A 21,867-nucleotide genomic window follows, 5' to 3' on the forward strand; every position below is an offset into this window, starting at 1 on the left:
TGATGTCGAATTGCTGCTTCCTGCTGAGTGGACAGCAACAAAATTTCTCTGTAGATCTCGGTAAAAATGGAATGGGGTGACTGTGTTTTGCTCTTTATCATGTCTAGATGTTCCCTCATACATGGGGAGCCCAGGTGTAGAATTCAAGAATACAGGATTAATCTGCTGAGAAAATAAGAAAAAAAAAATCCTTAGGCATTAGGAACTTGAAATTGCTCCCTCTCTTCTGGAAACACAGGGAAGAGTAAAGGAGAGAGCAGTTCAGACATCATAACACCATTCACAGAGAAGGGGAGAGAGCAAATGGTAAAGATGCTGACCTTTGATCTCAAAATTTCCTTCTGGGAGAGCCACTATCCCCCTCTGCTGGTATCTAACTCCTCTACTCTCACTTTTTTTTTTTTTTTTTTTTTTTTAAGGAACAAACAAACAAACAACAACAAAACATTCTGAAGGCACACAATCCAAGGCTCAAATCTAAATATTTTGAACTATAAAACTCTGGAATGCATGTGCAGCAGTTTTCTACGTGTGTGCCTATTTTAGAGTCACTGATGTTCCACAGTTCTTTAGTTCTTGTTGGTCACAGGTTTCTCAGGTTTTTTGACATTTCTAATATAAAAAAAGGAGCATTTTTCAAGAAATATTTTCTGCATAAGGAGGACTAAAATTCCAGATAGAATAAGGAAAGATAAATGTCACTAAGCTGAAGTATAGCAAAATCCTAAAACAGGACAGTTTCTGGGTTGTTTTCCTTCATTTCACTCAGGTTTTAGATACAACACTTTAAGCAATAAAGAGGAAGAAGCAGGTTAGTTCCTTGGTATCTCTCCTTGTGAGGGGATGCAGCGACTGCATTGCTGTCCTCCAGAGATAACGAACGTACCGTAGATCCTGTCATTTTCTGAAGTGCAATCACAGATACCAAACCCATAGAGCATGAATAAGGTGTGAATGACACAGCAATGCCAAACACCTGGACTCTGGTCTCAGTTCTGTCACAGACTTGCTGATTTTCCATTACCTGGAGTTTTGAGTTCTCGTTTGCACATCCACAAACTCAATATAATTACTGTTGCTTTGAATTTTGTAGCATTTAGTACTTAACTTGTACGGTTTTAGGTAACAACTCAATATCTAAATCATCAGGGTCTCTTGATCCCAGTGTTACCTCAGCAAGTTTTATCACTTCGGTTGCATCATGAATGTCCAACAAAAAATGTACCATTTCACTGAGGTGACTTTGAACGGTCACAAACACCTTGAATCTTCAAAATAGCATAAAAATGTGTCTGTACTCAAAATTGTGCAGTTTCCTAAACCTTTACTCAAGCTCCCTATTCATAAAGAATTGAGGCTTTACTTTCCAGATGCTAGAAACTGTATTTGCCACTTAGGATCCTATTTTTCTATTCTGGTCTAGCTAAGCTTAGCACGGAAGGATGAAGGATATGTGGTTGAAATAATTTCACTGTCACTTTTGTACCTCCCCTTTCTTGGTCTGGGAAGTGGAGCAGTTCCCCAGTAACAAGAAGATGGCCTCAGTGACTATTCTGATTATACCCACAGGCAAAAAAGCGGCTCATAATAGCAGGAATACAGTGCATCTAGTGTTTTATCTCCTCCCACTCACTCGAGGGAGGCAGCTGTTTGTCCCAGTGCAACAGGAGCAGGCCTCTCCCCACACTGGCCAATTTTTGGCCCTTTTATGCTAGCAGAGGCTGTACGCAGGAACATTACATTATGCAGAATCCAAGCCTGTGCATGTAAAACAAGAATGCAAAACTCCCCACGGTTGGTGTGAGGGGATGTTGCAGAGCTGTTTCACATGCCTGTGGCAGCCCTGGGACTCGGAGAAACATTCCTGAGGTTTGTAACACAATTCTTTGCATTTTTTTTTTAAAGCTGTCATCAGTGGAAAGCCGCTTGGCCCAGGAAGAAGGAAGGGCACTGGCAAACATGTTTGATTTCCTGTCCAAAGAGCTGTTGAGGCTGCAGGAAGAGCGGAGGATCCACGCTTTTGTCATGCTGGCTGAGAGGCAGAGGCGGATGCGGGAGGCAGAAGAGAGCGGACGCCGTCAAGTGGAAGAGAGGCGTCGGCAGGAGGAAGATGAGATTTTCAGACAGGCAAGAGAAAAGAGACTGGTGGGACAGCGGGCAGCCTGTGGGAACTGCCTGCTGCTTGGGGGAAGGGCTGGATGGAAGGGAAGTGCTTCACTGATGTATCTAACTCATCTTTAGGGTCAGTGTTTTGTCACAACTTGGCCCGTCCAGGAGAGCTGTTGGGTGCTCTCCCAGGAGAGGTGCCTTTAAACAAGATTTTGGAAAGATTTTGCCCTGCAGAAATGGACTGCAACAACAACGCCTACCATAAGATGAATTGTTTTGAAGCAATGAGAATGGAAAACATAACTGAAGTCCAGAAATTAGTCCTGAGATTACCCCATTCCATAACTGCTGAATAGTCCTGCTCCTACTCCCCAGCTCCTGGCTGCATGAAGCCTATTTCTCCCAGCTGAAAAGAATGAGTGGGAGCCTAATTGACTAAACCAATAATTTTCAAACTTTGTGGGAGGAGGTTAATACCAGGAGAGCCTGAAATCACATTTATTTTTCTTTTAATTTTGTCTTTTCCTCTTTTCTGTTTCTCTGAGTGGCAATCAAGGTGGGTCAAAATGCGATAAGCTTAGGCCCTTAACACTAGCAGAAGGAAAAGATCTATTTCTAGAATCTCTGCTCTACATCCATTGTAAGGAAACCAGTAATTTCACCTTGGTTTTATTCATGCTACTTTATCTGGCTTGATGAATGCTTTTTCCTCCAGCTAAAATGAAAGATGATTAATTTACTGAAGCCAATAATGACAATTGTTATTTGGCAGCTGTTGTTCAGGAGGCCGTGAGAACCGAAGAAGCAACTGCTATAGGATTCATAGAGTTAACCTGCTGCAGAAGAATTGTAGCTGCAGATAAGTTTGGTATCTCACACTGGTTCCTTCCTGAACTTGTTTCTGAGTTTGTTCTCAGATAGAATAATTAGAGAAGAGGATTTTACACAAGTTATTCTTCACAGAAAGCACCTCTGAAACCAAACCGCAGGCTGGTCTGCCTGAAATTAAGAGCATCTGGTGAAAACCTGTTGTTCTTATTTCTCCAGAAATCTGGGTCCATCCTCTTAGCAAAGCAGTAGGCAGTAAGAATAACACCTTGGTGTTTTGTTCCAGGTGGTGAAGGTGCAGCAGAGCACTATTGACTCCTACTTGGAAGACATTATCCTGAGTACCATGGAGAACACAGCTGAAGAACAAGCCAGGGAAGAGATTCAGAGAATGGCCGTAGAAATCAATGACATTGCTTATGAAATGGAAAGTTGGTATGTTCTTAAAAGGCACACTGGAGGCCACTTGTAGCAGTGTAGAGCCTACCTAACTGTCTGCACCTGTGGTTACATGTATAATTTAAGACACAGGAAGGGTAGAGCAATGCTGTTCATGACCACCTCTTTAGTGTGACTGCTGTATGGGAACCACACCATTACTATCTGGTACACACATATAAATCCATCAGCGCTTTATTCCTATACAGCATGCGCCAGAATCCCTTTGCAAATCTCTTGTGGGATCTGTGAATCACCCTTTTTTAGACTTCTCCATGCCAATGTGATGCTGTGACTGAGCTTTAAGTGAATCTGGGAACTGCCTAAAGCAATACCCCATTCATACTGGTCTTTTCATTTATTTACAGTACTACAGAAAATCAGTTTGAAAGAGATGCTAAAGATACAGCTGTACAGCAGTCTCATTCTGGGGTGGCTGTTCTTTAAGAAACTGCCAATTTCCATGGGGGTCAGTCATATTGATGGCTGCCTGACAAAGCGCTCTGGGTAGAGTAACTTGTTGAGAACACCACAGTCTTGTGTTTGGCTGGGGCATCGGCAGTGAATACTTTTTAGGACCTGCCAAACCTCCGATTCAGTTTCTATGCTCTTTTTTTGGAACGGAGCCATAAAAATCCCAATGACACAGTGACTCTCCTATGGTACAGCAGCTGTGTATTTTGTAACCAGATGAATACAACCAGAATGTCGAAATCCTTGGGGAGAATGAAGCGTAGATAATGCATGCAGCCCTTGGGCCAATTGGGAACCCACCAAACACTGGCATGGAAAAGAACATGGGGACCAGCCAAATGCAAAGTCACAAAAGGAAAGAATTTAGCAAACTCAGCAAAGGGCCAAAAACTAAATTGTGAAAGACCCAAATCCTTGGAGCTATGTGTGTGTCTAACTCAGTTTGTCATCTGTGAGAGCTGGGCTCCGAAATACCTTGGAGGATGAGGAGTCTAGGGTGATCTTACCCCCAGAAATACTGCTTCCCTGATGCAGTATTGAACATATTGGCAGGGCAGTGCAGAGGACAATAGTCACACTGCCATCGCAGTGCACCAGTTTATAGGATAAACAAGAGACTCAGCTGACAATTACTGCCATGACAATGCACTCTCTTGGAAATAGTGAGAATATTTACAAGGGAGTTGTGTGTTTGCAGAGGTAATCTGGAAAGCAAGTTATAAAATACTAATATCACTCTATGCATCTGTTCTTTAGTCGAACTCACCTACAGTCAGAAGAGATTGTAGCAGAGCTGGTTTATGCTTTCCTGATCCCGGAGATTGAGAAAACCTCTACCAGAGAGAAAGGTAAGGAGTCCAGTTTTATGCTGTTCCTCAACTGCTTCACCCTCCTCACTTCAGCTCACTGAAAGGAAAAATGCAGTGCTGAGGGTTATCTCAGTTCTCTGAGATACGTCTTTTGCACTCTGCAGTTAGTAAGTTAAGCCCTCTGATCCTTTTTCACCAATTTCTCATGGGCTTTAGTCTTTTAAAATGATGGCCTGAATTCAGATCTGATGCAATTTGATGCAACTGCAACAATAAAAGTACATGTGTTGAAAAAAATCCATTGTACCTCCAAAAAACAAACTGAAAAAAAGTCTGTAAGTGCAGCATGGTTGTGAATTGTCCATAATATGGCAATTTGTAAAATCTGTAGAATTCTTTACCAAGCAGATTACTTAAATATATTCCATCTATGAAAGGAAGATTACATGATTTCCCATGCTTTTTCCCCCCAATTGGTTAGGAACTAGAATCAAAAATAAGGTTTTAGGGTTGACTATAGCGTTATCAAGCTTTAAGGAGATAATTTTGCAATTTTAAAGGATATTTCTGTTTAGTCAAAATGGAATAGTACCTGTCAAAATAGAGAGGGGAAGACACTGGAAACCCTTGTAGTACATCAAGGATCATGAGTGGATGGCTGTTTTTAACTCAGAGGCTTCCTCTGACCTGCATACTCAGAAGGCTATGACTAAACCAGTCCAAGTGGATATAACTTAAGAAAAGCAGTTGTATCACTGCAGCGTCTGAAGTGGTCCTTGCCTTATTATACTTCTCTGATTTGAGAACAAAGGCACTCACTTTATTGCTTTTTCTTTTCTTTCTTTTTTTTTTTTAATTAAAATACAAATCATGCAAACACATTTTGTCATCTATGAATTGTACAAACCTCTTTCTTCCTGGTTTGTGTATTTATCACAACAGCAGTATCTATCCAGCAGCTGGCAGTTCTGTGTAAGCTTAAATCAGCTCTTTTCTGCTCAGCCTTGCTTCTGCAAGCCTACCAAAGCAGGATGATGTAATTTTAGTCAATGAAGCCTGCAGCTCAGGTACTAACACACACAGGTTAGCCTGCCTCAGAAAGGAGAGCAGGCTACCCAGAGCTGGCCTATGATTCTGGACGTACAGAGCTACCATCAAGGAAGGGAATACACACTAAGCTTAAATAAAACATCAGCTGATGGACAAAGCACCTCCCAAGCTGCAGAGGAAAAAAGAAAATGTTCAAAATACGAGACAGCTAGAGTGGATCTGCCTGGAAAGGAGAGCTAGATGCAGGCAAAATTAAAATGGAGCCTAAAAGAAGAGCAAGAGCAATAGGTGATAAAAGTACAAGAGCTCCTTCAAACGTGTGCAGGTGAAATTTGCCACAATACTCTTGTGACAGAAGCCATCACAAGAGCTCGCTGAATTATACCAAATGTATTCTCTGATGAACAGGCCCTGCCATAAATCTCCTGCACGGTGAGACCTTCGGAGGAGCAGAAGCAGTAACTATTCCGTACAAATCCAAAGGGAATATTATCAAAGAATGTCATTAGATCTCATGAGCACATCACTGTACTGCATTTCTGTGGCAGCTTTTAAAGCTTTCCCCGTAGTGAGCCAGATTATTCATTATGAATCTGTGTGTTTTATCAAGCTGGCACATTCCTGAGCGCACACCTTCCTTGGAACTAGCAGGGAGTGATCTGAGAGCACAGTTGTCTGGCCTGCCAGAGGAGCAAGTCTATTTGTGTAACAAAGATCTGAGGGCCTCCAAGTTCAGTCTTTGCCTGCACTGTAGCTTTCCCTTAACCATCTCTGTTTTGCTGTTACCTAGACTCTTCTCCTCTCCTTTCCCCTTTCTTTCTCCTGTTCCAATGCATAAAAGCAGGAATTACCCAATATTGGCTCATCAATATTAGATTGGCTGAAAAACATAAAACGCAGTAAACAACAATCCTACAGTAGCAAAAGGGAGATGATCAGGCAGGTGGCTTAATGAATCTGTACTGCCTCCAGGTCTCACTTGAACTCTTTCTCAGTGCAGGCAAAATCGTAACACAGGAAAGAGCAGATTTCAGCTGCAGTCTTCTAGAAACCTGCTGCAATTAATGGACACTGGAAGAAGTTAATTTAAAGCCTGATAACCTGAGCAGTTATGCCCTAAGCTGGAAAGGGAAACACTTGCACAATGCTTTACACTGGTGGTGGGGGAGCTCATCTTCAAAGTAAAATGCAAAGTTGGCTGCTGCTATTAGGTGGCAGTAGAACGCTTTCAGCCAAAGTTAGCAGGGCGTGATTTTTTCCTGAAATAGGCTTTTCTGTAGCTGCAGAAGGGCTAAGAGCTACCCCTCCCATCGCCCCTACGGAGAACGCTTTGCAGTACATTTCCAAGTAAAAGCCTTACCTCTTTTTACGCACAGTGAGGCAGTCCCAGAGAAAGCACATCTACGCTGCCCATCAGATAATCCACAGAAGCACAGAAGAGTTATTGGCTGATCCAGCACTACAGCAGGAGACGTCTGCCAGCAGGATAGAGGGAGATCCTCCAGCTGGGACAGGTGGTGGTCTGAGCCCTTCTGATGGGCCAGACAAGGATGGCACAGCCTCCTAGAGACAGATGAGCAAGGTGAGTCTCCTTTCCCTTCTGTGACCTGAGCTCAGAGCATGGTGAAAGAGAGGGAAGCGCATTATATTTCCTTTTTTACAGGGCATCCAGAATGCAAAAGCACCTCTCTCTCCTTTGGGCTGTCCCTCCTGCTGCCCACCAGCAATATTCTCCTGGAACCACGCTCTGTACGTTTCAGTGTGGCAGCCCCAGTCCAAGCCCAGCCCCCCAACCAGCTCTGGACCTCATAAGCTAATTTTCCTCCTCTCATTACTAAGAGAAGCTTGAGTGAGAGACCAGTGTTAGCGCTCCTTGTTTGTCGTCCTGCCACAGGCCAACAGAGATCTGCACCTGAGCTTTTGATGGTATTGCCTTTTATCAATCATGTTAAATGAAAAAATATTCCAGCAGTGGGAAATTTTGCATTGAGACCGAACAGGGAGTCTTTTCTCAAGCCTGTCCCACTGATTTCCTTAGTGGAGTAAAGCAAAGAGTGGCTTGCTGTGTGAGCACCACTATTAATAAGCATTGTGGTTGAATGAAAACCGTCCTTGGCAAGCTACTAATGGGGGTCAGGTCTTGCATCATCCTCTCACATAGATCCTCACATAAAGAAAAGGTGCTCTTGCCCTCAGCAGAGTGGTTCCTGCCAACCAGGCAGTGTCTGTCACTAATAACCAAAGCTAGGTGACAGCAGAATGACACTGGGGCTGGTGTGCCTTGGTGAAGGACCCATTAGCCAGCTCTTACGGCTTTTTCAAAGATTTTGCTCTTTGGGCTGACCTCTTTTTGCTTTTTTGAGAACAATTCTGGAAAGAATCTGATTTCTTAGAGCAGCGTTAGTCACTCTGCCTTTCCGTCTCCAGGGGGCTGTGCAGAGAGGATGCTGGCTTTGCCTTGTTTGCAAGCACGGGGGTGCTCCGGCTCAGGATGTCAGAAACCAGCAGGCTGCAGACAAGCGCAGTGCATCTGATCAGAGAGCTGTCAGGGGCTTGCTCAGCTCTCAAGCACTCACCTGTCAAAACTCCTCAGGTCTGTGGGTTTAGCATCTCAAAGGTACATTTACGCCAATACCAGCATCAGATGCGCCAGGTTTTGGAGGGGCAGGCGTAGCCACAGCTAAACACCCAAAATGCTTACTCACTGGTGCTCTGGCTACAACTCCTGCAATAAAAAGCAGTGTTAGCTCTCAATGCTAATGTGATAATGGGCTGGTATCAGTGTCCTTCCATCATTTCTCTGAAACCGATAGCCCTGTGTTCCACTGAGCTGTACATGAGAACTGGGGAGAGGAAACAGAGCTGCTCCATGAAACCATTGCTGGGCTCTCGGTCACCGAACCAGGGGCACTGGGTGACCGGAGGGGACAGGCAGCCTCTGTAAATGTTGTAAAACCCAGCAGGAGTCGGAGCTGGGAGGTGAGTTTTGGTTAGGATTCTGCGAGGATGAGCCTGGTAGGTTTGGGGGATTTGGGAAAACGCCTCCGGCATGCCTCGCTAGTCACTAGAAGCGAAGGTAGCAAATGCAGCAACATAAAAAGAAACGCTCCACGGCGTGGGAGGAGAAGCTGTGTAGGGTACTGGCTCTTTTGCCTCAGGCCACCTTGGACAAATTTAGCCTGGTTGAAAGAGAGGGGATAACATGAATCACAAGATCCAGTGTAATAAGAGAGACATGGAAAACTTGATGCAGCAAAAGAGTAGAACAGGAAGACCAATCCAGCGAAGCATTTACTGTATTCCTGAGGTTGCGTGTAGAAATAAATATCCTCCCGGTGGCTCAGTGCGCCGTCTGACGTGGTTTTAAAAAGAGAAGAAGCATTCTAACAGGTGTGGGAACGAACGTGGGCTGCAGCGTCCCGGTCTTCTCCAGGGAGACAGCCCTCTGCCCGCCAGCGAGGGGGCAGGGGACTCAGGGTGCTATGCAGAGGCTGAGCTATAAATGTCTTGGCTCCTGTTAGGAGTTAAGGGGCGCTGCCAGGGTGAAGCCATCTCTTCCACATGACATCGCGTTGCATACAGACCGAAGGCCATGGCAGGGTTCCTGCGGGAAGCTGCTTTTCCATTGTCATGTGCGGGCTTTTTCGGGCTTTGCAGAATGTGCTCGGAGAGAGGAAACTGAGCACAGCGAGAGGGAGCTGGGATCGTAAATCAGCAGCACAAGAATGCACTATTCCCTCCTAGCAGGAACCAGAACGACCCCGGGGAGGAGCCCGGGTCCGAACCAAACACAGCAGATGCCTCCAGGGCTGCACCAATAAATGGAAACACTGGGGGAAGTCTCCTCGTCCTGCTTTCCTTGCAGCAGCTGCCCACCGGGAACCGGCCTCTCTGCGTCCTGACAGGTGTGGAAGCCCGGCTGGACCAAGCTCACGGGCACTGAGAATGGCTAAAAATCGGGCTTTTTGGAGTAAAATGCAGATAGGCTCAGGACTTCCCTGCTGATACGGCTCTTGCTGTGCGGAACGAGGAGATCCTTTTGCAGTAACTACAGTTCTGAGCAGCAAAAAGGACTATTTGTAGGATAACATGAAGCCAGCACACCTTATCCCCCAGACACGTACTCTCTCTTCATTTTTGTCAGCGTACAAACACAACAAACCCCTGCTCCTCTCTCTCTCCTGCCTCCCTTAAAAGCCACACGACCATCACAAAGTTGCTGCTGTTGAGAGCGCGCTCTGAGCGCTGCCGTTTGCTCTGCTCCTGGTCCCACAAGCACTCAGGCTCTGCCTGCTGCGTTACAGGGCTCAGTTCAGCCCTCTCACAGCTGGCCTCCTGGAAGAAGAGCCCTGGGTCCATACCTGAGCACTCCACCCCACCAGGGATGCAGGAACTGTTTTGGCAGCAACTTCCCAGGACGAGGGAGCGCGGGGAGCTCCCTGCCTGCCGCTTGCAGAGCTCGCTGCAGCTGCGCAGCAAGGAGCCGGTGCTGTTGCTCCTGGTGACAACGCCAGCGCCGAGCCCGAACAGCACCGGTGCTCGGAATACAGATGCAGCGAGAGGCTTGAAATGTTTAACCACAGCTTCTGCATCACACAGCCTTCTGCTTTCCTAAATATCCTACTTGGGCAGCGTCTTCTCACTCACCGTTTCACCTCCCCAGCATTAGGAAGGCAGCAGCTCCCACAGCACTGGGGAGCTGCATCCGCTCCTCTCTCCTTAACTAGCTGCAGGACCGAGCTAACAATGAACCTAACAATGAATCTCTCTTTTTTTTTTTTTTTTTCCTCCTATGAGTCAGTAATAGCCAGCACTTGTAATTAAAGCCTTTTGCAAAAGCCACGCTGGTCCCTCACCTATTGAATCCGCCAGCCCACATAATTTTCCAACCTCTACTCAAACCGTTTCTGGTTGCTGTGCAGGCCCCAAATTTGTCACCTCCAGCAGAACCAGCTTCCAGCCACCAACCTGTTCCCATGCATGGAACAAAAATCTTCAGAGGAAAGGAATGCAGACTTCTAGTTTCACCCTTGGTGGTTGGGAGTTTGGTTGGTACAGACGGTGCCAATGCACACAGCTTGGTGCTGCTGTGGGGCTGGGTTAGCTTCTAAAGGGATTTGAGGGCATCACGGCCCACAAGGATGTGGACTTGAACCCCCATTTTATGGACAGGTAAACCTGGAGTAAACCTAAAATCAGGTAAACCTAAAGTTAGGTAAGCCTAAAATTCCTTTCAGACAAGGAATGGTGAGACAACGACTCTTCACTGGAAGGCTGCACAGGGCCTGGTCCTCAACACTCGGGTTTTCTATTACTTCTTTTTAAAGGGCGATTGGGAAGAAGCTGTAAAAGTCCCGTCGATAACGTTTGCAGGGATTGCAAAGAGCGATGGACAACTGCAGCCTTCCACACGGAAGGGTGAACGCAGTCCTCAGATAAGGACACAGAGGTGCACTAGGTCTGCATTGGACACTGGGGAGACTCACAGGAAATCTCTGGCCAGTTTTGGCACCCACTTAGGGAAAGTATTAAAAACAATTGTGGAGGTACAGAGGGAACGATGAGAAGGAAATGAAGGAGCTAAAGGCGCCCTTCCAGTCAGCAAGAAGCGACAAGGTGACCCGGTCCTCACCAAGGGGCGTTTGTGGTGAGAGGAGTTCAGAGGCACCAGCTCAGGCAGCTCCACAGTGCTCAAGGACAACCACCCACGACCCCAAATTACCGAGGGTAGTGACAAACGACAAAATTCAACACGAACTCACCCAACAAGGCTCTGTGGGTCAAACAGCGACGTCCTGGAGATGCGACGGGCCGCCCTCGAGCAGAGCAGCCCCGGTCCCAGCAGCCGATCCCCCGGTGACGCTGTGGGACCGATGACATCCCGGCCTCGTCCCCCGGCCACCCAAAAACCCTCCAGAGCACCAAGGACCACAGAACAGGAGCAGTGCCCCACCACCGTGTCACCCCTTCACCCGAGGTCCCCACATCACGAAATGACCGGAGGCCACCGGGAGGCCGCAGCCGATGGGCGCAGGAGGCCGGGGGGCTCCGGGGGGCTCCGTCGGGGCCGGAGCGCGCTCGCGTCCCAGGAAGAAAGGAAGAGGAGCCTCTGTGCAATATAAATTTGTTTTTATTGAAGCAGCAGTCACATGACCTTGCATCTAGCCTTTAGGATAGCGACAGAATGGATTCGGCCAGGTCAGCCAGCCCAAAAAAAGGATTTTTTATTCTTTTTTTTTTTTTTATTCTTTTTTTAATTTTATTTTTTTTTTTTTTACTTTTTGCGCTAATAGACATGTCATGTTTAATACATACATTATCCAGTACCGGAAACCCAACTCAGAGATAGCTACGTGCTGATTTGCTGGAGGAACGGTCCACTGGACGTGGTCTTGACAAACTTTACAGATCACCACCAAATAACATTACTAATGGGACCAAATTAAAAAAGAAAATAAAAATCGTGAAACGAAAATCAAAACAATGAGTGCAGTATTCAAAGCCAGCAGTTTACACAGGTTCTTAGGTTTGTTATCTATAGGTGGACAGCAAAGGAAGATTGGTTGGTTTTAGTTTGAGTTATCATGTCCCAGGGTTCCTCTCTCCATCAAATCAAACGGCATCAGAGACAACAAGCTGGCACCTCTTGGAAAAATATCATGGAATAACACAGCTCATTTAAGAAAACATGCTTATTTCTTGTGTCTTTATTTTTTTTTTTTTAATTTTTTATTTTTATCATTATTACAAAGATTCAATGTCCACCTATTCTTGCGGAGTGGAAAGAGGTGTGAGGGCAAGGAACAAGGGGCAGAGAAGGAAGAAAGGAGGAGGAAAGAAAGGGGCAAGATTTTGAAATAAAGACCACACACTTTGTAATTTTAAATTTCATTTCCAGGCTAACCTACTTTTTATTTAATGCAAATTACAGTACCAGTTAACTATTTCCGAACCGAGTCACACAGAACAAAACGTATTTACAAGGGGAATGGGGCGGGGGAAATAATAAAACATTAAGCATACTTTCCACAAAAAAAGTTTATATTTAAAATGAAAAAAAAAATCAGTCACAGAGGCATTCAAGTAGTAATAATGTTATACAGGTTTTGCTTTTCCTTTAAATCAAGACAGATTTGCACAAGTGTATGCAATAGTTTGTATACAACCCACAGTCCTTAATATATATATATATATTTTAGATTTCTGTTTTTAAGATGGAAGTGGTCACGCTAATTGGTGTGTACAGGCCCAAGTGATCCATCAGCAACACATTAATGAACGCAAATTTTACAGGCAAGCAAATTATATATATATAAATATATTTTATATATATATATATTAAAAATAAATTGAGAAAGACCAACACAAGGAAGCTACTTTTCTCAAGCTAACCCCTTAGGTACTGTTTTCCTTTCTGGTCGTTTTGCTGTTATTGCAGTGTTGCAAAACGAAGCGAACTATGGACAAAACTGGCTAAAAGCCCCGTGGAAAGACACCGGGACCCCAGGGACACCTTCTCACAGTCTCCGAAAGGTAGACCCCAGACTGAATACTCTACTGTGCTTTTCGGTATTGGCTTTTTTTTTTTTTTTTCTCTTTTTTAATCTTCAGTGGCTGAGGCCCCTCGCACAGGCGAGTCCGTCAGACTGCTTTGCGTCTGCTTTTTTGCAGGGAGCACTGAAAACCTGGGGGAAATTTTTTATTTTTTGTAGGCGCTCACCAGCCGCACGCCGCAGGCACCTGCCGCTACGCTTGTTAGGCAAAGCTTTGCTTAAAAAATAACCGGAAAAAGTGATCGGGGACCTTCGATTAGCCAATTTCCTTTTGTAGCTCGGTTTTTGTCCTAGTAAGGTAGGCGAGTTCGGTATTAAGAACAGCAGTGTCTCGGTCGGGCGTCCCGCGGGGGACGCCGACCGCCATCAGTTCCGTCTCAGAGACCTACGCAGTCGCGGCGTTGCCAAAGGACAGATCAAGACCACACTTTCGTTAAAAAAAACAAGCCCGAAACAGAAGGAAGTAAGAGTAACAGCTCTGAGCGGACTGTCCAAAACCAACCTGACGTCACTGACCTTCGTGTCACCAGAAAAAGTGCAGCCTCTGCTTCACCGGAATGAACACGAGATGCTTCAAAATAAAACAGCAACCTTTGGTTTGGTAAAAGAGTTAAGTGTTTTCCCATTCAAGACAATCTTTATGTGGAATACTAACAAGGTAGTAAACACAAGCGGACTAGTTTCAGAAACAAGGCCTTCGTGCTGGGCACAAGAAGAAACCAAAGAAGTAATGCTAAATTCATCATCTCACGAAGAAAAAAAATAAAAATAAAAACGTGACCGGAGAAGGGGGGCGGGTGGGCGCGGGGAGCCCCCGGGGAGGGGGCCGAAGGACCGAGCCTCGCGGAAGCTGCTGCCGTCCAGAAAAAGTTCTGGGCGCAGGACTGGGGACAGACGAGCAAAGCCGAGCTCAGCCGCGAGCCGCTGGGCTACCTCCGGCGGCGAGCGCAGAACGAAACCGGTCGCTGCTAGCAAGGGAAGGAAGGGGGAGGACGGGGCAGGGCGGGCGACTTGGGAGCATCCAGAGCAAAGCCACGGCTCGAATGAAATGGGAGGGTGGCGATGGTTTTCCTTTTCGTTCCACTACGGGTCATGGTATCACTGAAACCTTACAGCACTCAAAGAGTTAGAAAGCGGGGAGGGGGTGAGGGGGGGGGAGCAAAGATGCGGCTGTGTGTGGGAGACGTTGTTAATCGAGGAGGGGGGGAAAAAAAAAGGGAAATAAAATCCAAAAAATCATGGAAGCGAAGGCACTCCAAACTATATAGATACACTATACATCGCTAGAGTTATTGTTACAATAATACAGGCCGGTACCTACTGTACAGAGTTAAAACTATATGGCTTTAAAAAGCTCGTCTACATTTTGTCTGATTATTAAACAGAATCACTGCCCTGAACGGTAACTTTTTGCTCATTAATAACAGTTCCTGGGTCCACATATTTACATACAAAACAATAAAACTCAAAATTTAAAAACAACCAAAAAATAATAATGTACAAGCTTGAATTTGGTGAGGAGCTTTGTGGTTTTTTGTTGTTGTTGTTTTTTTTTCTTTTCTTCTTATTTACAAAAAAAGGTTATTCAAAGACCTGGATCTAACTTGTATAAAAGAGTTCGTGATCCTGCCATGATCCTTGAAAAAAATAAAACCACAGGGGCGCCCCGACCCTCCCCAGCTAACACCCACACAAGACACACAGACGCCTGCACAGTCACAAGATCAGAGAGAAAAGCTCTTCCCTCTCCTCCGCTAGTCTTAAAGGAAGATAAAATGACCAAAAAGAAAATGAAAAAAAAAATAATAATAAAAGAAAAGAGAAAGCCACAATTCCTGGAACAAGCAGCGATTTTTCTTCATCATTTTTGCCTTTTTTTTTCTTTTTTTTTTTTCTCTTTTTTAAAGACGTGGTAATCTACTGCCTCCAAATAACAGCGCCTATGGCCGATGCTTCAGCAGTCTCGCCTACACAGCAGATCCACACACCCTGCCTCTGCCCTACTTCGCGGGTCTCCTGCGCCTATCTGGATCACTGGGTCACAACCAAGCCCCTGCACTTACCTTGCGGGACACTCGCTAGCTGTGCTGTCATTAAGCTGCTTCTCAGCCCTTTTAATCACACCCGCGCGCGCGAGGGTTTTGAAAGCCTTCAGCTTTTTTTTTTTTTTTTTTAAATGTCGGTGTGCTGTCTTTTTACAGTCAGCCAGAATTTAACGACAGCTGTTTTAAGGTATATATATATGTATATACATATATATACACACACACGTGGTTTCTGTCCAACAGCAAACTGATGAGGAGCGTAACGTAAGGGCTTTCACGGTAGGCGTTCGCTCGCCTCTTGAAACAGCTCCTCCCTCCCCAAAAATCCACTGTTTTATCAGGCAGGACGGGGAAGGCAGGGCTTGTTAACAGCTCCAGGGCTGCTAGGAGACAAGTTTCCGAAAAAAAAAATAAAAAATAAAATAAAAAATAAAAATGAAATCCCATAGGAATGGGGTAAAATGTACAAGAGGGAAACGCGCCCGGCCGCTGAGCAAAACCCCTGCTGCCCTGCGGTGGCCGAGGTTGCCAAAGCCGCTACTGCCGGGCCACACAAAGGTTTGCCCGGCCCCAGCGACTGCCTCGGGGATCCGCAGGGCACAGCACCGCCCGTGAGCACCGAGCAAGGCGGCTGAAGTTTCTCTGCAGGGAGCGTGAAGGCCCGGGCGGCAAGATGGGGTCTCCAAAGCCTCTTCCACGCCCTGCCCTTCCCGAGGAGTATTGCTTTGACTTGAGGAACAGAGACGCGGACTCAGACAGCACTCAGCCTCACGGGGAGGAAAGCCCGGCCCCTGGACAGATGGACTAGAGCAAGCACTCACCCCATGCTTCAGTCAGACTGATTGGAGATCGGAGACAAAACAAAAAAAGGAACAGTATTGTATCTATGTATACATGTATATATTTATATAATATATATACACACACACTCATAATGTAGCCAGCTTTCCTACAAGTCAGCAGGTACAAATTACTGTTGATAGCACTCCGATGTGTATTTTATTAATACTCTACCAATGTAAAAACATAATGGCAATGTGGCAACGCGCATCAATAAATAGAGATCAAAAAAGCAAGAGGTTAAAAAGATGAAATTTAAATACAGATTCTAGCTGTGGATTTAAAATCAGAGCTACCGTAGCATGTGGCATCCTGCAAGTTAAAGCTGCAGTTAAAAAATATTACAAAATAAACCAGTAGACTGTTACAGTTCACATTATAAACCCTGGTGTCCTTTTCCTGCACGCACCTCGGGGAAAGGGAAGCCTGTCCGAATTGAGAGACTTGGAAAAAAAAAAACGCTTTTCACAGTGGCCACTTTTCCAAAGAGTCCCTTACCACCCCCGGCTGGGCGCCCTCGTCCCCCCTTCGGAGGGCTTTGCTCGCCCGCTCCTCCCTGCCCAAACGCGAGCCGAGCCGCCGCAGCAAAGCCAAGCGCTTGCGTTGGCGCCATGTGTGTGTATTATATTATATATAACCCGCCCGGCAACGAAGCTGCGGGCGTCCTCGTTGCCAGCACTGCTTTTTTTTTTTAAAAAAAAAGGAAAAAGTCTGCCACTAGCAGTTCAAAAGCCGTAGACACGCAGTAAACCCTCCCCACCCCGACCCCCCCTAGGCAACCTATTTCCTACCGCGCCGCCCGCGCCCCACGCCGAGCCGAGCTGAGCCGGGCCGGGGGCAGCTCTTCGGACAGCCCGGGACATGGATTCGGCTGAGACGAAACGCTGAGCTCTGTTGAATGACCCCTGCTAAGCTCCCGACCAAATTCAAGCTGTGCACTACATCAAAGTCCGAAACTTCACTTAAAAAGAAAATAAAAAAAAGAGGTTAAAAAAAAAAAAAAAAAGAACTTCAGCAGAGAATGAGGTTTGGGGGGTTCTTTTGTTTTGTTTTGTTTTTTTCCTTCTTTCCGTTGTGGGAGAGGGCATGAGGCAAGAGTCCTGGTTCTGAAGTACACAACAGCAAACTTCCAACATGAAGAGATTGTCGAGGGGAGAGACATTGGTGTGTTGTATTGCTCCGCTTTCCCTCCTCCCCCCACCTAGTCCCCTGCCCCGGACACCCTGCAGAGTGAGAATACAATGAAACTGGTTTGTATTTATAGATATTTTACAAGGTTAAATAAGAACAACAATAATAATAATAAAAAATTGAACACTAAAATGAACAGGTTGGTTGGTTGGTTGTTTTTTTTTCCTCTTTTTAATTTTCTTTCCAAATGTGACCAGTGTTGCTGAGCAAGACTCAAATTACTGGTGATTTTTCCTGTGCAGCTGGCTGCTTGGTACCGGTTCAGGTGGAGTTGGAGGCTGATGCTGTAGCTACACTATTGGTCTGAACTCGTTCTCCTGCATTAACATCTGCAAATGACAGGCAAGGGGAAGGAAAGAAAGAACAACCAGGATTACCTCCACAGCACAGACATCAGGAACAACAGCTACCACATTTGCCGCACGGGGAAACCCCAACGCCCACTACCGTGCTCTTTGGTTACGGTGCTCTCCTGACGGAGCCGTTTGCTCTGGGGACAGGGTAGGAGGGCGACCTTTTGGCAGGAGAAAGCTGATTTCGACAGCTGAGGGCTGCAAACACCAGGTGGGATTTAGCAGGAGGGACACAACCTGGCCCAGGTAGAGATCGCCCATCTTGCGCCCTGGTAGGTTTAGACAAGCAAAAGGCGCTGCTACGGGATCAGGTCCCCGTGGTGAATAACCTCCAGCTCCTCTTCTCTGCGAGGGCCGGAGCTCCACGCAGAGACAAGTCGCCGGGCCACGGGCACGTGCCCAAGGGCATCCCAAAAAACATAGGGGTTGCAAAGAAACACCACAAGGGAATGCACTGGGTTTTCAGGTGCCACTCCGGAGGGAAAAATGGAGTTGCTTCAGTCTGGAACAAAGGGTTAATTAACGGAAGAGTCTTCATTAATAACACGCAAAGGCCCCTATTTTAGGACACTCCAACTAACTGGGGCAGGCTTGGAGTAAGGCTAGAAACGGAGTAAAGTAAGAGCCGTGCTGCCAATAAACACAGTAACACACTGGGAACAACAGAACAGCTGGCTGGCCAATTAACCTCATGCATTTGGTGTTTTCTCTAAGAAAATAAAAACTTCCTGAACATTTGAAGAATTTATATGGGAAAAATGTACTGACTTCATCTGAAGCCATCCTATATAGTACCTGATCAGCACAGTCACAAAGAGGAAAGCGAATGAAGTGTTAAACACACCAAATAGTTGCCACAATAAATACAGGGCTGGAAAAAGGCATTAAGTGAGGCTTTCTAAGAGACAGCGCTGTGCATTTCTCCCAGTTAATTTAAGAGAGGTTAACTGCAAAGCTATCAATACCGCAAGAAGAAAAAATGACTTCTTGTCTCAGCACAGGAGAGGGCAGGCTGGGCAAGCAGTGCATTTGAAAGACAGGGGGAAAAGGGCTCCTAAAAGGAAAGCACAGATTTACCAAGCTCGGACTCAAGGATGGTAGGACTAGCATAAAAAATAGGGAAGATAAAATGAAACTGGGGGCTGTGGGGTGCCTCAATACTTCTCCAGCAGAGAAGAGCTCACAAGGCAATGCCCTACGTTCACCTGTTAATGCGACCCATCTCCCCAGACACATTGCCCTGACCAAAGCTGGAAGTGCAGCCACGAGCAACAGGCAAGGAGGTGAGTGAGTCCAGAGATGGGCACCAGTTGAGTGACAACTCAAGAAGACTGCAGCAAAAAAGGGCAATCGAAGACAAAAAACAAAGCTCACGCAGTTGCTTTAGCTGCAACGTGGTGACAGTGGCAGTGTTAGCTGGAAAATTAACCTCACACGGGAGAGGTGTCCTCCGAGGTGGGGGATTACTCTGGAGGAGCAGCTCCCAAGCCACGCACGCACGCAGGCCGATGGTGACCACAAAAATGAAAAGCGACCCAGCCAGACAGCTGATGGTTTCCCCACTTTAAACTGTGCCTGCTGTAGATTAACTTTCAGGTACAGATAAACTCTAGCTAAGGCAACATCTGCTGTGCCTGATGTGCACAGTCCAGCTGGGGTCTGCACTGTTGGCAGAGAGGATTCCTCCGTGAAAAAGTGCGTGTACTTCATCTGCTGAAACCACTCGTACCTTTTGATCTCCTACTCCTGAAGACAGCAGAGGCTGGAATCGTTCTCCTTACACTGCTACTAACCAGAGATAAAGAAGAAAGAGGAGGGGATGGAGCTACCCCACGTAACACATGTGACATGTGCTCCTTTCCTATCATCACTCCAAAGGGGGAGTTCCTGAGATACGCACACGCCATATGGGATGAGGAAATAGGGTGACGCAGCCCAGGCCCGTTTATGGGGGGCTTTTCACAACAGGGTGCAACCGTCCTAGGCTGCACAAGCTGCTCAAGGCTGTGCTAGCTCCAAACCTGCAGGAAAACACAGCATTTTGACATTCCCCCTTGTTCTGTGACCCTGCATTGATGGGGCATGGAGGGAACAGAGAGGGGCTTGGCTCAGTGCCTCTCTGCTGGAGCGCTGAGTGCAACTGGGGGGTCTCTGGGCATTCAGTTACTCCTCGTCACCACGAGGAACTGGCACTCTGGCATGAGAGAAGAAAATCTGGGCCTTCAGGAACACTGCTAAAACATCAGCTTTGTCAGGCAGCTGCCTGTGCCACCACCGAGGCTGTGCTTTCTGCTATGGGGCAGATGTGTGCAGCAGGAAATCACATTAGGGCTCAAATACCCATTTCTAAAACTTCTTACAAACAAAGGGAAGAAGCCATCTCTCATCGGAGTATTCTCCTTCGATTCAGCTTCTCCCTTTGAGGAATCTCTCTGCTTTCTCAGGGGGTACGCGGTGCTCCTTAAAAACCACCCAGGAAGGAACTAAGGGGCTGTAGGTTCAAAGACTGACACCAACGCAGTCACAGAAAGCCCATTAACACTAACGAGGGCATTAGCTGATTGGATCTGTAGTGCTGACAGGCTGTGCTGCGCTCTGCAAAGACAGAGAAACAAAACTGCAAGCAGTTTTGGAGTAAGGCAACAGAGGAGACAAGTGGAAGCAGGAGACAAGCCCACTTTTTTCCTGCAGTGTCCATGGATGTAGGAATCCAGGGCTCGGCACAAAACGTGAAGCCTGGTGAGCCTGAAATGCACCAGCTGTACTCCTCTAAGTGTCTGCTATGGATGCATCCCTACGTAGAGCTTACAGAAACCTCTGAAAATCACCTGCCCCTCTTCTCCTGCCAAAGGAATTTAAAATTTTCCATAATTCCTTCAATAGGAACACCATGTACTTCCCAAACCTTATTTTACCAGAGTGCTGTGGGCTTTTTCAACTGCCCCTCACTGGCAGGTGACACCAGCTCGAGTCTGTTTTGTAGCTGTGAGTTCAGGCACCCCATCTCGTTTGGGATTACACAGGATCAGCACAGCGGGATGCCCAACACGACAACCCCTAGCACTGCCTAACAGCCAAGTTCCCTCAGTACAGGGAGTCCAGCTTTGTGCCTCAAGAGAAGGGGAAACCTGCAACAAATACATTTTTAACACTAAAAATTACCTGCCATAATTCCCCTGCACTTAACATCACGATCCCAGGATTGTTGGTGTCTACTGAAATCACCGCTGTGCATCTACCAGTTAACAAATATTGCCCATTTTGGGTAACTTTCAAAAATGCAGACCTGGGACATGCTAGTTAGCAAAGGGGCTTGTACTGCCTGGCTTAATATAATCTCAGACAGATTAATATAATCTCAGACAGGAGAAGCAGAAACACAAAGCTGAAAGTTGCCCAATACTTAACTTCGTATTTTCTTTCCAAGCTGTTTTTTGGTTTGGAACTAGGAGGGAGATGCTCTATCCCAACTCTACACTTCTAGGATTCAGCCTCATGTATTCTTCCCCTACTGTGTCCTTGGGGGGAAGCAGTGGGTGAAAACAGACCTTGTCTTAACCCAGCTCACTCCTTAAGCCTGTTGCACCTTGGCAGGGCTCCTCAGCAAGGCATCCAAGTGACATTAAGTGAAGGTATTTTTCAGAAGGGCTTAAAGCCACGCTCCACGTTTGCATTTCGTAGTTCTTCAATCAACTTTTACTACTTTGATCCTTTTTTCCCCTCACTCGTTGAGCAACAGATGCGCAAAAAAAAAAAAAGGGAAACAGAGAACTCTGCCAAGTGCATGAAACAAACACACTAAATTTTAAAATAGCCAATTTGCCTCCTCCTAATTCAGAGCATATAAATTGGGCGGGCTGAATCTTTTCCCTCCTGATGTTACGTTTTCAGAGAGCAGCCTTATCTTTTAAGCCAAATCTGTCTGTCTGTCCCCGACTATAAAAGTGTTTTCTGTACAGCAGCGGCTGGACAAAGCACATCGGAGTTGAAGGAACTGGCACATCGACCCGAAACCATTTTTCCTGCGCAACTGAGTGAGCGCCCTGCACCTCAGAAGGGGTCACAGAGATGGGACTGATGCGAGATCCGCACGCGAGCACACCCCTGTTAGAGTCTGCCCCTGGTTGCACAAGGCCTGACAGCCTGTTGGCAGTGCTGACTCAGGGCTGACTCAGAG

The 21,867-nt window shown here is 46.4% G+C and overlaps 2 protein-coding genes across 3 annotated transcripts in view; one reads left to right on the top strand and one right to left on the bottom strand.

Moving 5' to 3' along the window:
* The window catches only part of CFAP91 (cilia and flagella associated protein 91), a 35,459-nt gene extending 22,734 nt beyond the window's left edge, over window positions 1-12,725 (top strand). Inside the window, exons 14-18 of the mRNA XM_068698118.1 lie at window positions 1,906-2,127; window positions 3,224-3,372; window positions 4,606-4,697; window positions 7,085-7,290; window positions 7,372-12,725. Of these exons, the coding sequence (XP_068554219.1) occupies window positions 1,906-2,127; window positions 3,224-3,372; window positions 4,606-4,697; window positions 7,085-7,275 (654 nt within the window). The 3' untranslated portion in view covers window positions 7,276-7,290; window positions 7,372-12,725. The remainder of the gene's footprint in view (window positions 1-1,905; window positions 2,128-3,223; window positions 3,373-4,605; window positions 4,698-7,084; window positions 7,291-7,371) is intronic.
* Window positions 12,726-13,285: 560 nt separating this feature from the next.
* The window catches only part of GSK3B (glycogen synthase kinase 3 beta), a 131,579-nt gene continuing 122,997 nt past the window's right edge, over window positions 13,286-21,867 (bottom strand). For both annotated transcript variants that reach the window (XM_068698127.1, XM_068698137.1), the window contains one exon: window positions 13,286-17,666. In XM_068698127.1, coding sequence (XP_068554228.1) covers window positions 17,599-17,666 — 68 coding nt within the window. In that variant the 3' untranslated portion in view covers window positions 13,286-17,598. The remainder of the gene's footprint in view (window positions 17,667-21,867) is intronic.

This window comes from Anas acuta, chromosome 1, assembly GCF_963932015.1.
Source record: "Anas acuta chromosome 1, bAnaAcu1.1, whole genome shotgun sequence".
In the NCBI taxonomy this organism is placed as follows: Eukaryota; Metazoa; Chordata; class Aves; order Anseriformes; family Anatidae; genus Anas; species Anas acuta.